General features: G+C 50.1%; 1 protein-coding gene across 1 annotated transcript in view; it reads right to left on the bottom strand.

The window, feature by feature from the left end:
• Positions 1-17,200, bottom strand: part of ZCCHC14 (zinc finger CCHC-type containing 14) — a 59,327-nt gene that overhangs the window by 24,699 nt on the left and 17,428 nt on the right. Inside the window, exons 2-3 of the mRNA XM_019934968.3 lie at positions 9,026-9,149; positions 1,784-1,857 (exon numbers count right to left, since the gene is read on the bottom strand). Coding sequence (XP_019790527.2) covers positions 1,784-1,857; positions 9,026-9,149 — 198 coding nt within the window. The remainder of the gene's footprint in view (positions 1-1,783; positions 1,858-9,025; positions 9,150-17,200) is intronic.

Here is a 17,200-nt window from a genome sequence, read left to right as displayed (position 1 = left end):
GAGTCCAAGCCCAGTTTGATCAGACGGGCTGTGAGTGGGACCTGAAGGGCTGTGAGTGGGACCTGAAGGGCTGTGAGTGGGATCTGAAGGGCTGTGAGTGGGACCTGAAGGGCTGTGAGTGGGACCTGAAGGGCTGTGAGTGGGACCTGAAGGGCTTGACGCTCAGCAGTTCCCACACACGCAGGCCCTGTGCACGGGGACCACGCCCGCCACCAGCCCCTCAGGCGATATCCGCCAGCCAGAGGCTGACTGCAGAGGAGAGGAGCCAACACACCCAGCGTTTCAGGGCCTCGCTGGGCTCCCCAACCCCAGCAGGCCTTGATGATGCTGGGGTCCTGAGGTTCTCTGGTTGCTGACACTTGGCTGCTGGTCGCAAGCTCTGACAACCTCCAAAACCGAAGGGAAGCCTTTCCCGTACATCTATGGAGTGACAAGTGATTTGCACGATGCAGGACTTCCCAAATCAAATGAGGGTTTTATCCTTGTGGTATTAAAAGTACCTGAAGTATTCTGATGTAGCTACACTCTTGGAAAGGTTAGTAAGCTCCACAGTGTAAGTACTAGACACTAACCAGAAGCTGCTATGCCTGAGAACACTCTCCAGTAAAGCTGGAAGCAGATTCTCCTTATCAATCAGTTTCCTACGATGCACGTGGTCAAAGGAGAACCTCGCACAACAATGGGGTAGTAGCAGAACCCTGGTGACACAGCCAGCCACGCACACGCAGCTAAGCGGGACCAGGAAACTCAGTCTGGCCAGTAAGACATAAGTGGAAGTGTCTAGTGGCTTTTTTTTTGCCACGCCTCGTGGCATTTGGGATCTTAGTTCCCCGACCAGGGATCGAACCCACGCTCCTGGCAGTGGAAGCGAGGAGCCCTAACCACAGGACTGCCAGGGAAGTCCCTCTAGTGGCTGTTTTTAAGAATGCTCCATGAAAAAGAGGTAAAAGTAACCTTTCACTCTCCTCTTCATCCCATGTCCTGTTGCCTGGAATGAAAACGTGAGGGCTGGAGTCCTAGCTGCCATCTTGGACCATGAGGCTAAGGGCCACCTCCTAGAGATGTCAAAGCAGTCAGCTGGAGGGAACCTGGCTCCCTACGTATTTTATGGAGCACAGATGCCATTCCAGCCCCAGGGCCGACTCCTTGTACACTCCGATGTTGTTTAAGCCACTGTTATCGTAGATCTGAGATTCTAATGAACAGTATGCCTCAATTTTCACAGTTCTCTACTTTAGCCAACGCTGGTGACCAGCCACCAGCAGCTGAGCATGTCAGTCTAGAGAATGTTCCCCACACACACCAAGGAGTTTCTGTCATCCAGGAGGCACAGAAGAACAACAGCTCACCTTTGCAACCACTTACTATATCCAGACCCTGTACTGAGTGCTTTGAATGAACTGTCACATTTAATTCTCCCCCAAACTCCATCCTGTTCGACTGAATGGAGGTGCTGGGGCACAGAGGAGTCCAGCATTGTCCTCGGTCACACGGCGAACAGGAACACAACAGGACTGCGCACTCCAGGCTGTGGCCGAGCCCAGCCCCTCCCCCTCGTGGAGCCTGCTGAGGTCCAGGGGGAGCAGCCCCCCAGGCCCAACAAGCCCACCGTGGAGACGGTCCACCCACAGGGCCCAGTCCCCACTTCTGTCTCCCGCAGCAGTGGCACAGTGCTTTGCAAAAGACTCGTCTTTTATTTAGAGACATAAAAGTACCACTTCATGGTAAATGTTTCCTTCCTATCCCTTAGAGGAGAAAAGGAAAAAAAAACTTAGCATCTTACCTCAAAGGAACATTCAACATTTCTTTCATTTTTTTTGTGTGATAATCCCTTCAGGTCTATCTTTTCAACACTCACTGTAAAGGTAAACAAAACAAAACAAAACAACAACAAACAAAATTATAAAAATGAAGTAAGAGCTTGAAGTACATATGATTAGTTTGCATTGATACATTAGCAACTTTTCACAGTACGGCTCCCAACACCCGGCCCCGTCTCCTCCGTGGTGGGTGAGCTCGCCAGGAACGAGGAGGCTGCTCGCGCGGGAATGGAAGGCGAAGTTGAAAGTGACACAGAAAAAACAGGCAAAAAATAAAAACAAATCATAGAGAAGAAAGAGATCGGTGCTTGAAAATGCACAAGTGCACAGGCCATAATTATAACTGAAGATTAGTTATGATCTGTTCTCATTTCTGAAAAACTAATGCTCAACGTTTTCCACAGTGATTATTTAGAGACACAGTTGCCCAGAACCTCTCACTGGCATCTCCTCATCTCCTCCTTCTAGGACAAAGCCAGGCTGGAGGTGTGAGGAGAGCAGCTGCGGAGGAGACCCTGCAGACCCCCAGCACTGCCTCTGCAAAACAGAGCAAGGACGGGCAGAGGCCGCAGTTGCACAGGTGGACAGGGATGAGAAAAGGTCGTCACCGTTAGAGTTCCAAAGCCATCACCTCTGCATACCACCCTTTTCACACGCAAGGGTGCATTTTTTCCTCCTCAAAAAAGAAAATGATACAATTAAGCTTCTAAGCCCTTAAGCTTTAAGATGCAATTATCTGAGCACAAATATTTGTTGAAAATAAAACAGCACTTATCAAACATGATGTAGTTTCCAAACTCCCAAACCACATTAAGGTACGTATGTCCTATTTCTGATTCAAATACTAAAGTTTCTCAAGTACCGAGTTAACTGATTCTTCAAGCTTATGAACCTTGGGCAGGCACACGGGCAGTCAGCTCTTATGCAAAGACCCTGGCAAATGAGGGAGGCTTTACTTTCTGAACAGCACACGCACCTTCTTGCACTATCTCTCACCGACATTTCCAGAGGTCCCTTGGCTGTGCACTATGGGGATTTCTACAAAGCTTCAAAACATGTCTAGCATGACACACTCAACATAACTTATTAAAGCTATTAAGTTACACTTTCTGCAGACGCCCCATCTCCTGGTCGGCCATACCTTCCATAGTTTTCTCTGGGCCACCCCCAGAAAGCTTTGTGCTCAAAAGTTTGGAGGGAAAATCTGAGAAACTCCTTTTTGTAGGATGCCCATGTACATTAGCATATTAAAGGCTCTGAGAAGTCCTGCAACAAATAAATCTACATTTTTAAACCACAATTCCTCAATTTCTTTGGCCACAGAACTCTCTCCTCCCCTAACACGTCTGAGCACCCCAGAGAGCAGCGAGCAGCTCTGTGCACCGGGCTTCGGGGAAGGTTCTAACCCTGCACTGCCCATGGCTGCAGCCACTGACCACACGGGACCACTTAAGTTGGTACTAATTACAATTGAGTAAAATTAAAAATCTCACTCCTCGGTTGCACTAACCGCATTTTAAGCGTTCCCACACGTGGCTAGCAGCTATACCATACTGCAGCAGACACAGAAGCCCGGTCACCCCAGGGAGCTCTACTGGGCGGCACTGTTCTAAGCGAGGGGCAGGCAGGCTGCAGGCTGCCCTCGGCCTGTCTGCCTGTGTAAACAGGCTCCGGGGCACACAGCCACGCCGTGGGCCGACGTACCGTCAATGGGTGCTCTCCACCCCGCGACGGCAGAGCCCGGCGGCGGTGCCAGACTCCGCACGCTTCCCAGAGCCAGAAATACTGACTTTCTGGATCTTTGCAGAAAAAAGGGTGCCAATCCCTGCCCTAAACCAACAACTGTTCATTCACCAACTCGTCTTACAAAGCTCCTGCTGTGTCCCGGGCTGTGTTCCAAGGGCTGGGCACACAGCGATCAGCACCGTCCATGGGTTCTCGCACTCACAGAGGTTACGGCCTGTTGGGGAAAAGCGCTTTCACGCCCTCAACTTTCCTCACGAGTCTCCCTAATTTTATAAAGTTGCATCGGGGTTGATATGGATCTTGGGAGACACTAGAACCCATTTGGTTTAGAGTAGTTTTAGCTTAAAATAGCTCACAGGAAGGAATTACTCTCAAAAAAAAAATAAGAATGTTTTCTTCCTTTCTGGCAAAACAAAGAAAACACTACATTTAGCAGCTGTGCACTGCCCGACCTCACTCAGTGAAACTACTCACTGTTCCTGTCTGACTTCCCCAGTCAGATTGTCAGCAAATAAACAGCTCTTATGTTTTCCCAATCACTATTTTTAAAAACTTACCCACAATGACCTCACCCTAATCCAGATCCTTTACTTTTTTAAACAACAGAATATACAAAGTCAATGAATACAGAAAAATGTTATTCGGCATTTTCCCAGGCCACAGAACACCAACGTGTACCTAAAAGTTCCAGGACTGAGTATGAGGATTTATGAAAAAAAAGAAAAAAACCCCAACTGGACTGAAAGCGGGAAGTGACTCATATCTGGACAGGAAAATGTGAAAAGCAGATGAATGTTACTCAGCTGTTTTCAAATAAAAGAGGCATTTTGGACCACAGGACCGAAATGCTTGTGAGACCTCTTCAGAATCACCAGCCCACCTGACGCGGTGTTCTGTGTCCGCGCCATCGGCCCTCTGCAGGCAGCTGCAGCGGCCCCGGCACTGCCAGGATGGCCCTGGACCACATACACGGCCGGCTGACGAGTTCTGCTGCTTTTCTCTTGGTGCCGCGCCCACTGTGTGGCCACTCGGGGCTCTGAGGGTGGGAGGACGGCCTGCTGGGGCGGGGGCAAGGCGGGTGGGAGAGATCGTGCAGACGGACTTCTGTAGCAGATGCGAGTGGCGACGGTGGCTAACACAAGGGGCAGCTGGGGGGTGCTGAACCGGGCGGGCTTCAAAGGTGTGTAAGCATACTCTCGATTTTGGAACTATTAAAGACTATGTTTATAAAAATTAAAACATGAAAAATGCTTATAATATTACCTGAAAAATTATAAACTGTATGTATAACATGATTATAGTTGTTTAAAATGTTAAAGAAAGACTAAAAATAAATTATCAAAAATGATAGGGTTGGGCTTCCCTGGTGGCGCAGTAGTTGAGAGTCCGCCTGCCGATGCAGGGGACGCGGGTTCGTGCCCCGGTCCGGGAAGATCCCACATGCCGCGGAGCGGCTGGGCCCGTGAGCTATGGCCACTGGGCCTGCGCGTCCGGAGCCTGTGCTCCGCAACGGGAGAGGCCACAACAGTGAGAGGCCCACGTACTGGAAAAAAAAAAAAAATGATATGGTTAATTGTGTTTGGTTGTGGAATTATGGGTAGTTTCCCTGCCAAATTTCTGTAATGCGGTTTCATAATTTTAGAGTGTTTACCTACACGCATATAAATTTGTTGACGACCCACTTAAAGTCTACTGGTAGATAATGCGGCCTCCCTCCCTCCCACCACCCTCGTGAGCCCTGCAGACCGTGTCATCTGTCGCACACGAAGTCTCAGTACTTTCTGAAAAGGGCCAGCAAACCTGTGTCAGCTTGAGGGGCTAGATACCAAACCGCCACCTGCAGGGAGAGAACACACCCGAAGACAGGATGAGCACCAACTGGAAAGCCCCCGAGCCCAAACGGGCGCGACGGGAAGAGCGCTAGGGGGCTGGGAAGGACGTGAGCCCCGCTGGGCTCCAGACTGTGCAGAGGCTCAGGGCAGGGCACCCAGGGCTGGGAACCCGGGACTCGAGGCCACCAGCCTGCTCTCGCGTAGAGATGCAAAGAGCAAGGTGGTGTGCTGTCTGCTTTTAACATTTCGTGTGTTCAAACCTTTCTTCTTTTCTTATTCACGACGTACACTAGGAATTCTCCTCAAATCTTACAAGTTAGAGCACACCGCCTTCACTAAGATGTGTAATTGCACTGAACTACCATTTTTATAATTGGATCAATGCCTAATTTAAAAACCAGAACACTAACGTAACTGAAAAAGGAGGGAGGGAGGGAGATGTGCGTAGAAGAGACTGTAAAAGGCCCCACAGTAAGAGCCCAGGCAAGCATCCCCAAAGGCCTGAGCGGGGTCTGGCGGACTCACAGATGGACCAGAAAACCACTCCCCGGACCTCAGCCCGGGGAGCTCCTGCGAAAACCGCCACAGCCTAAGGGCCACCAAAGGCCTTCGAACGATCTACAGGAGCTGATGGCCGGCCACCTCACACCGAGAGAACACGACACCTAGAGACGATGGCTTTAATATGTCCCAAGAATGCGGCCCTCTTTTGGAACATTTTCCCTAAAGTCTTCTGGAAAAAACCGGGTGGTTGGTAGTTTTCTGCCAATTATGTGTTTTACTTGATTTCAAAGTGTCTTTATGAAACAGCTTAATTCTGTACACTCAATAACAAGAAACCACAAGTTACCAAAACTGTGCCAAAAGAAAGCAGAGTAAAGAGGGTATTATCCACGAGGAAAGGCAAAGATGGAAACAGCCATGCTCCAGCACAACACCGTCTTCTCTCGAGTTGTATACAACAGTGCTCAGTGTCTTCATACTTAAAGACTAATATTTGAGATGCCTCCAGCTTTACAATCGTTATTACTGAAATCTAGTTTTCATCTAAAACTTGAAAACCTGTATTCTTAAAAGTCTCAGGTGAATAATGACGTTCCTAAAACATCAAGTTACTTTCTCACTTTCATTTAGTTGTCTGTGTTGATGGGAATAATTTTTTAAAAACACTGCTTCTTTTAACTGTCCTTAAAATTCAAACATACACTACTATGCTGATTAAACTGATCCTCTTTCCTACATCTTTTTAGGTCATGTTATATTTAAGAACTCTGTAACTTATTTTTCTTTGATTTTTTTAATCATCTAGCTACCTTGCATTAATTTGATTTGTTAGTTCTCCAGAAATATAGAAACAAAAGCAGTACATGATCCAGAAAACATAAAGCTGACAGAACACATTTCTAAAGTAGCAAAAGTAGGAAATGAACACACATTCCATTGGAATGGTTAGTGATACACATTTGAACCTAGGGGCCTGAGGAATTCACTTGCTTATGTATTAAGGCAAACGTTTTATTCAGCCTTAGTACGCACGAGGCACAGGAGCAGCTGTAAGTGATGGAAAAAGGACACAGTTCACAGCAGTGCTGTGGGGCTAGACCTCAAAGGGAAGGGCCCAGCGGGCAGAGCGACACGGGGGTCAAGGCCCAGGGATGACAGCACCTGTGCTGGACGAAGCTGTGCCGTGGCGGAGACGGGTGACAGGAGGCCAGGGCAGAGAGGACAGACCCACAACCCACTCGGCAGGGCCAGGGAAGCCAAGGGGCTCTGCAGTCAGACAGGCTGTCTGAAACATGACACTTTCCAGCTCCGTGACCTTGGGCGCAGTTATTTAATCCCTGAACAAAACGTGCTCTGTGGGACTGCGGCATCACCTGGCGGGCTTCCACAAACTCCAAGTGGCTTCCCGAGGAAGGCTGTACCTGAAAATCTTCACAATCAATAGTACAGAGAAAAAGGTAATGCTTTCACTTCATGTGTACTTGAGTTTCCTTTTCTACTCTCTTCTAACACAAGTGTTGGGATCCCAGCTTATCTTAGGAACACTGCTTATCTGTGACTCAGTTCTCCTGTCTGTGAAATGGGGACTGTTGTTAGAATGAACCAGCTCATACCTGAGCCCCACAGGTTCTTAGGAAGATCAGATGAGTTAGTGTATGTAACGAGCTTGGACACCACCTGACAAGAGCAGTCAGGGTTTCAGATTGTCCTTACTGCTGTCCCCTGAGCTTCAGTACTGAAGAAATACAAAAATCTGACCTCTTTACAAGCTAAATTGTGTCACTGAAAACTTCTAAGAAGCAGAGACAACCCACAACAGAAGTGGGATACAGAAAAGACAGCAAGAAAACTTTAATAACACTCAGAGTGGCTTCAGACTTTCCGAAGAGCAGTAACAGGGCACCGGGGAAAGTGCGAACGACAAAACCAGGTTTACCTGCTGGTCAATTTCTGGGCGGAGGAGACCATCATCCCCATGACCACTGGCTGGAGAATACCATAGATAATTAGCAAGGTCTGCCTATTCTCTAAGGATTACGATGTCTGAGCGCAGACAATAACGGTCCTACCACAGATCTGCCTTTCCGCACCCAGGCACATCGGCAAGAGAGTGACAGACACAGCCGTTCAACTGGCAATTATATTAAAAAACAGGAACGAGGGGGTCTTGATAATTGTGCCTACAGGAAAAAGCACAATGGTGAACGAAAGGCCTTCCCCTTAAGACTGCGAGGGTGTAGGACACAGGCTCCAAAGGTGCGGGGACGGGCTGGGGACAAAGGAAGCAACGCCCCATCGGGAGGCACTCCTCCCTGGGCGACACATGCAAGGAAGAAGTCCCTCGGAGCGAGTGAGCGACAACCACCCACCCGGAAACTGAGGTCCTGCTGTGTCTTCAGAAAGACTGACCCTCCAGCTGAGCCAGAGGTGAGCCGACCATGCGCTCCCAGGGCTGCTAGGAGCGCAATCTTCCCCCCACACACACCGAGCGCGTTTCCAGGCACCCGCGCCTGGCTCTAGACCAGGAGGCCCAGAGAGCCCTGTCTCTCCCCAGCGAGCCCCCCAAACCCCGCACAGCTGGCCGGGGGACAGCCAGCCCGACTCTGTCTAGTGTGGCTGCACAAAGCCAGACCTTCAAGAACCAGGGAGCTCGGCCTCCTCCCAGACGTGCCCTGCCGTCTCCAGAGGTGCACTGTCCACACTGAGCTAGTGCAACTGCATGAAATAAATCTAAAAGTTCAGGTCCTTACTCGCGTGAGCCACATTTTCCAGGCTCGGAAGGCACGTGTGGCTGGTGGCAACTGCCTCAGTGCAGAGAGAACGTACCGTTACTACACAGAGCGCTACAGGGCGGCGCTGCCCTACAATTCAGGACCCACTGCCGTGTGGGGCGGGGAAAGGCACAACAACTTTCACTTTTTTTTCCCCCTTAATAAACATCAAGATGTGAGATGTTTACAGCCGAGATCCACTCGTGTGTAACTTGCAGAATTTAGAAAAACAGTACATCTCACTAAGACTAGCATCCCCAAAGATGTGAGAGCATTTAACCAAACGCCACTGCGAACGTCTCCCCCTACATCCGACGCTGCTCCCCTCTGACCCTGCAGACCAAGCGCTCACCTCTGGAGTGCTTCCCTCCAGGCCTCTTGGGCAGCGACTCCTCAGTGGAATGCGCGGATGTGTGCAGGGCGTTCTCCAAACTGTTACCGACACTGCTGACGGGGGTCTCCGTCCTGGGAGTGACCTCAGGGGACAAAAATAGAAACATCTTATTTTCTTCCATGTAGTTCATATGGAATGATTTCCATTTTTATTTAAAAGACATTTAAGTTTATTGTATCTTCAAACTTTTCTATAAAATGTGTATTGCTAGTGCAACTAGAAAGCACTTCCAGCAAAAGACAAAAATTTCACCAATCCAGTCCTCACCACTGAAACTTAAAAACATCCCCAGTTTGAGCAAACGTGGAAGTTCATGTCTTGTGCCAGTGGTTCACTCGCTGGATAGAAACTGTTAACCAAGCCATCAGGAATCATATACCTATATGTGAGGTACAACCTGATTTTTTATTTCTTTAAATCATAGAGTTTCCTATAAAATTAATTACACAGCAGAACTTAATACAGTCCTTCTATAAATCTTGAAAAAAAATAATAAAATGCTCTAAAAAAAACCCAGTAAAGAACAGAATACAACTTGATGTATTGGGGGGGTACATTTCTAAAAAGCAGATTCTAAAATTACAATTCCATTTCTGGGAATCTGTCATACGAAGTACTTACACGTGAGAAAGATGTGGGGCGGGACGCTCACTGCAGCATTTGTAATAGTAAGATACTGAAAACACCTTAAACAGCTACTGATAGAGACCCAATAAATAAAGGACTGCTGCCCACAGATCCCCACTCTGCACGATAAGGAAAGCTCACCTAGACCAAGTGTCCAAAAGAAGCCAGAAGGAGTGTTCCCTGCCCCCTCCCGTCTTAGGGTTACAGTGAACGTGTCCATGTGTAAATAAACAGTCAGGGCCCGGAAGGATACGGCAAACTCGTAACCGTAAGTGATTTCAAGACATGAGAGGAAGCTCTCTTGGGCAGGGTGGGGAGGGTGCAATAACTTTCTTTTTTTCCCCGTAATAATGACCAGTATTTGAAAATTTTATAGCCAAATATATTTACTACTTGTAGGATTTAGAAGAATAAAAATGACCAATGCTTTAATGTCTTCATATTCACAATTTAATGTACATCAAAATTTCAAAGGACAGTAGAGAAAAATTAAAATTTTAAAGTTTATCAAAAGAGGTGAGTTTTAAAAGGTGGAGAGGGGCTTCCCTGGTGGCGCAGTGGTTAAGAATCCGCCTGCCAATGCAAGGGACACGGGTTCGAGCCCTGGCCCGGGAAGATCCCACATGCCGTGGAGCAACTAAGCCCGTGCGCCACAACTACTGAGCCTGCGCTCTAGAGCCCGTGAGCCACAACTACTGAGCCCACGTGCCACAACTACTGAAGCCCGTGTGCTAGAGCCCGTGCTCCACAACAAGAAAAGCCACTGCAATGAGAAGGCCGCGCGCCGCAACGAAGGAGTAGCCTCCGCTCGCTGCAACTAGAGAAAGCCCGCGCCCAGCAACGAAGACCCAACGCAGCCAAAAATGAATGAATGAATGAATTTAAAAAAAAAAGGTGGAGAAACACCATGCTACATACACAACAAAGGAGAAGATCTGGGAAAAAGTGGAGCATGCCTTCTGGTCCCAACCCTGCCCCGTGTCAGGAAGCTCTCCGGCCTTCACTGTCCCTGGTTCTCCTTGTTACCTGGACAGCAGGTGGGCGGCAGCACAGCCCCATGCCCTGCTGTGTAAAGCCCGGGCCCGGGGCATCAGGCAGAGGCAGAGGGCGTGGAGCAGGCGGAGGTGGCACCACTCCTGCAGGGCAGGACGGTACATGCCATCTCGGAGACAGGACACCCAACCCTGCACAGACGGAGCCGCAGCGACACCACAGGCTGCCCGCAACAAGCTCCGCCTGCTCTCCCTGCCAGCCTCTGGCCAGGAAGGCCTCCTGCTGTGCACGGGGACACGCAAGGACCCCACGCAAGGACAGCAACTCACCGCAGGTCTGGTTAGTCTGCAAGTTTATGTAGCTCGAGGAAAGAACTCCTCCCCACCCAGTATTCCTCCAAAAGGTCAATTCATTTGATAACATTTACCAAGATGTTATCAAGACAGCTACATTTTTCAGTTACTTATATTTATAATTTAACTAAATTGGATTATTTCCTTAGGTGTGGCAAAGTTTCTTTCATCATCCAATGGTCAGAGTATTCCAGAAATGAACTTCTCTCCTATTAAATAAGATAATAGCACTAACAGGTACAAGTAATTACTCAAAGAGCAAGATTTTAAATTCCAAACAGTAAATATTACTTTGGGAAACAACTCAGGAGGTTACTATTTTCAGCTACACACTGAACATAACGGCAGCAGACTCCCCGCATCTGACCTGACTCCTAGGAACCCCTGTGTTCTCTTAGCTGCCCCGGCAAGTAATTCTAGGTCCTGGTCCTAAGAAGAGAGAGGCTGAGCTGTCTCAACAACCGACAACGGAAACACTGGGCCTGCTGGCCAGTGAGGAACCTCTCCGCCCCAAGCAGAGACACACATGCCCCTGCCCACCCTGCAACAGCCCAAACGGCGAGAGCAGAACGCCATCCTCCAGACTCAGCCTGTGGGGAGGTGGATGCAAGAGTGGACCAAGTGCCCTCCAGTCCCTCTGGTTAACACTGTGGTTGGAGAACGCAGCTTGTGAAGCAGGGGAAGCAGACCCACACGGGGTTCTCAGCCCTGACTGCACGGGGAACCCTGGGGCACTAAAAGAATGCAGGCCGACACCCCGCCAAACCAACCAGGACTTCTGGACTGCGGCCGGGACACTGGGGTGGTTCTTTTGTTTTGTGCGTGAAGCTCCCAGGGCCCCACGTCCAGATGTCTGACTGTCCCCAGAGGAGAACAGCGAGCTCCTTCCCTGGATTCACAGGAAAAGCTACAGGGTGTAGGTCAATGTGCCGTGGCTACGAACAGAAAGGGGAAAATCTGTGAGTTCCCCATCGAAATGTATGCACTGCATCTGACATAAATACATGAAAGAAAACTCTTTAAAACTGTAACTACTGGGAAAAAAATATTTGTTTTCCTTGGTACTTTTTCCGCAAAGCATTTCCTCCTACTCTTCCAAATGTTCACTTTTTCCAACCAAGCCTTTATCTTTCCTTTGCTCCTTTGTTTACATTGAAAGCTGTCTTCACTTGCATTTCCCAGAAATGCTGTTTGGGGTTATTTCTGGTCAAGTTAATTTGCCCCACGTGACCTATGCAGTTCAGCTCAAGTGCTCTCTGACTCAGGCTCACAAGCAGGGCCCAGTCAGCAGCTTGGTGGACACGAGAATAAAGACTCGCTCGGTTCCCAGTGTCGCCTTCTGCTGCTGCTGGGAAGGCGCTGAGAAGATGCTCTCCAATGACAGAGCCCAGCTCAACCTGGACGGATGTTTCCCATTAGGCTCAAAGTCCCTTTTCCTGCAAGCAGCCGGCTCTATTTCTAAACGACGCCCGACGTGCTTGCCGGCCAGCTCACCTCCCGTTTCACCTTCACAGCTGGCCTCTCCTACGGCCCACGGGGTCTGGCTCCTGTCACGGCCCTGACATCCCCCACGGCTCCCCTCCGCTCCATCCACTGCGGCCACCGGGGGTGGGACCGATGGCCGGGAGGCCTTTGCCCCAGCTGTGCCCTCAGCCGGGAGCCCCTCGACCCCATCTCGTGCACGGCTCCGGCTCCACAGCTGCGGCCGCAGCCTGCTGACCATGCCACCATGGCCAAAACTTCGTCTGGCAACGTTCAGCTTCCTCCACTGCACCTAGCTCGTAGGGTTTTTGTGAGAATTAAATGAAAAGCATTTAAAGTAGCTAAGTGTGCTGGAAAAACAGCCAGGATTCAGTGAGATGTTAGCGGCTGCCATGACCATCGCACGTGCCGGCCAGCCATGAAGGCCATCACACAGGCTCAAGTGCCAACACACGGCGCTGTGAGGACACGTGGAGGCGACAAATGCCCACGAGGTCCCGCAGAGAAGCTCCCCCGGGCAGCCTCGAATCCGGGGGCAGCGTCCGTGCTCGACCCCACTGTCCGCACCCCGAGTGCAGCACGCAAAGCTGCACTGCTGACCACACCCAGGGTCCAGGTCCAGGGAGCCCCACGGTTTCCACATCCCCGTCCCTGGAATCTGGGGGCTGCCTCCCCCTCTAAATAGACACTCCACCTACAGATGGACTCTTCCGTGACAAGCGATCAGCACACTGCAACTACAGGTAGACAAATGCCCTTACGAGCAATGCTCACATGTCACAGGCGAGCAGTCTCATCCCCAACCAGCAAGTGCAAATCGGTGCAGGTGTCCCAACAGCAATTAGGTGCATGTAACAGACTTTTATTACATCTGTACCTTTGGACCCACTAATCCCGCGGGGAGGAATCTATCCTAAGAATACAGCCAGCGATACAAAGGTTTGTGTGCAAGAAGGTTCATCTTAGCTTTAGAAGGACAAAAATAGGGAATTCCCTGGCAGTCCAGGGGTCAGGACTTCGAGCTTTCACCGCTGAGGGTGTGGGTTCAATCCCTGGTAAACTAAGATCCCGCAAGCCGTGCAGCACGGCCGAAAAAAAAAAAATGACATAAATATCCAGCAAGATTAATATTTAAGTACGTAAATAAATTTACATCCAGGGGCTTCCCTGGTGGCGCAGTGGTTAAGAATCCACCTGCCAATGCAGGGACACAGGTTCGAGCCCTGGTCTGGGAAGATCCTACATGCCGCAGAGCAACTAAGCCCGTGAGCCACAACTACTGAGCCTGCGCTCTAGAGCCCGCGAACCACAACTACTGAGCCTGAGCTCTAGAGCCCACGAGGCACAACTACAGAAGCCCTCACACATATAGCCCGTGCTCCGCAACAAGAGAAGCCACCACAACGAGAAGCCCGCACACCCCTTCGCCACAATTAGAGAAAGCCCGTGCACAGCAACGAACACCCAACACAGCCAAATAAATAAATAAATTTACATCCATATGATTAAATATTACGCAGCCTTTAGAAAATAATTTCAGAAAATGAAAGGCACGGAGAACACTCACACTTAGATGTGTGAATTTTGTAATATATAAATTGTGTAGATACATATACCACAGGCATTGAAAAAAGAAGAAAACACGCCATAATTTTAATAGTATTTACTATCTGAGTGATTAAAAATATACTCTTCTGTTTTTCAATTTTTCTGGAAGGAACAATCACTATTAGAATTAGGGAAAAAGTTAAAGATACTAAGTCTAAATGAGAGCACCTTCCTACAAGATGCAAACAGCACGAAAAAGTCCAACAAAAGCAAGTTCTAAAGCCGCAGCTGCTCATCCCTTGCGCGGCTGTCCTGCCCCCCCCAGGCCTGGAGCGGTCTGGGAGCTGTCGGAGGTGCTGAGCAGCACCGGCAGGACAGGAAACCCTGTGGTCTAGGGAGGACGGCGGAGCTGAGGCCTCGTGGGACCGGGAGTCAGCCAAGCAAACACCTGCAGGAAGGGCTTCCAGGAGCAGGGACAGATGGGTTGGGGCCCCGAGTCTCCAAGAGCTGGACAGCAAGGCCTCCTTGGCCGAAGCTCATGAACGCCAGGGACCTCCAAGCACAAGCATGAACTCCAGCAACTACAAACAGAGTCCCTGATTTTCAACGTGTTTTCCAAGTACCACCTCTATACTGGAAAGAACAACATGTTAAATACTTCTAAGTCAATGGGAAAAAAATACATAAAATCAAAAAGAAAAGTGATTTGTAAGCATTTTACTAAAATAGTGATTATGTGTCTCTAAAACCCAGAACAAGAAAATAGATAGTTTAATAGTGAAAGCTATTTGCTGACTTAGGACAAGCGGAAGCCAGAGCTAACCAAAAACCGTTTTCCACATAAAAACACTGCTTTTAATATTTCTTACCCTAGGGCTCTGCTCATTAAAAAAGAGAAAAGGAGGGAGAAAAAAACGATTACCACTCAAAAATCTCAGCACAAGGTAGCAAGTATGTAACCAGATGAGCTCCAGCAAAGCGGCTCGAAAGCATGCTCTTCCCTAGCAGCCTTCAGGGCGGTGCAGCCCCACCGCGCACCCAGCCTCACTGTGCACACCGGGAAGCTCAGAAATTCAACTCCAGGCCACAATGCAGCCGGCAGCCGGCAGTTAAACCAGAGCCTGGCGGTGGCGGAAGGCGCCCGGAGCCTGACACCTAGCAGGGGCCACCATCGTCCAGCTGGTGACATGGCCGAGGCGCAGGGCGTAGCAGGACAGGCTTCGTCTGGAGAGCCGCACTGCCAGCCTCTCATTCAGAGGTTTATTTTAAACAATGTCAACAGCTTAGGTGTATTCTCCTAGAACTGAACAGACAACAGGCAGCAAATTTAAGGCAGGGGCGGGAGAGCATTAAAAACAGTGGTGTCGAAAGAAAGGTGCAATGTTAGTGGTGAGGACCATGAATGACGCAAGGGGTCACACAGGAGTATTATTAAACCCAGAACTTCGAAAGGCACAGCCACGTGGGATCTCAATAAACTCTGAAGACAACACTGAATGTAAAATACATTCAGGAAGGCAGCCCCTCCCCCTTTAGGAAAAAGGTAAGGCGTGTGACCGGTGTACTCGTGGAAACCACTTCAAATGCAGGGCTGCGGTCTTCTGCACGGCAGTGTCAATTTCAGGTAGAGTTTCTTCTCGTGGACATCACAGCCAAAGTCGGTCCTTTTTACCCTCAGGACTTTTGACATTAAGTGCATACTACACACCATATTGTTAGCGTGCGCATTATGGCCAGAAGTGTGCTTAAATATTGGGGTTTTCTTTGAGAACATGAGTCAAAGTCTAGTCATAATGAGTAAACTGGGCTCTAATGACCATTTTGGTTCTAGATTTAACATTCAAGCACCAGAGATGAACCTCGCAGAGCAGCACACGTTCCGGTGGTTGCTGTTGGACCCCCCGGGGTGCGAGCCACAATACGGGTTCAGTGCAGAACACTGGGGCATCGGGGATGGGGGACAACAGGCACCCAAAGCAGCTGGAAACGAGCAGCAGCCGCCCAGCTGCAGACGAGGACGCACCGAAGGTCCAGAGAGCGTGAGTAACACGGGCCCTGGGGCGCTGCTTCTACAGGAGCCACCTGAGCAGACGCCTGTGACGAGCACGGCCAAGCTGCTCAGCCGCTCAGGGCCAGGTAGCTGCTCAGGGAACGATCAGGCCGGAAAGGGCCCAACGCGTGATCAGAGAAGACACTCAGGTCAAGAAATTCAAGAGGCACCTCCAGCCGCAGATGGCAGCAGACCCTGCACCTGAGAGGCACACGGGTATGGGCGCTGGGCCTGCCCTTTCACACACCAGACCCTCCTCAGCACCCTGAGTGCCAGAACGCCTCAGCAAGCATCTTATGTGCTGTCTCCAAAGGACACGCTGATCTCAAGGCACCGGGCCAGCCCATTTCTCCGCCTCTGCCCAGAGCCTCACCTTGACAGTGACGCGAGTCCCAGCAAGCGGGAAGCACTCCTTCACAGCTATACTTCCTCGGGGAGCGTTACTCCTTCTTGGACCCATGGTCTACACTGACCACAACGCTTGGATTACAAAACACAGGTGGTTCTCCATTCAATAACAGCTGAGTAGTCAGAGCAATATTTTGCAGATAAGCATAAGCTCTGGAGAAAGCATATAAAACAATGAACCGACACAACCAAACACAGGAGAAACCAGGGGGAGGTCTCAGCTTGGAAGTGAGACGTGCACGGGTGAGCTCCTGTGCAGCAGGCCTAGGCCGCACCAGAGAGAAGAGCAGCTGAAGCTCAGGGAGGGCCCCAAGCCTCACCAACTCAGAAAGCCAGAGATCGGAATGCTGGTGGACTCCAGCAGCTGGAAAGCGAGAGGGAAACCCCGAAAGGACAGCGCCCGGAAGGGGAACGGCAAATCCTGCATATGACTCCTGCCCACGCTCCGCGTGAGCCCTGAGCCGGGCGCCAAGGGCAGGCTCCTGGCGGTCACCCCAGGACCAATCAGCCGCACAGACCGCAGCAGCCAGCGGACACCGGAGAGGGCCTGGGAGGAGCCCAGCCAGGTCCACTACACCAAACAAACGCAACTCGGCGCCAACACCCTTCAGGAGGACAGAACAAAATCCAGAGTTTCTACAACGCCTCCCACACAAAGTCCAAGAAGCGATC

The sequence above is a fragment of the Tursiops truncatus genome, chromosome 19, assembly GCF_011762595.2.
Source record: "Tursiops truncatus isolate mTurTru1 chromosome 19, mTurTru1.mat.Y, whole genome shotgun sequence".
NCBI lineage: Eukaryota > Metazoa > Chordata > Mammalia > Artiodactyla > Delphinidae > Tursiops > Tursiops truncatus.
This window is presented reverse-complemented; position numbering and strand designations above follow the sequence as displayed.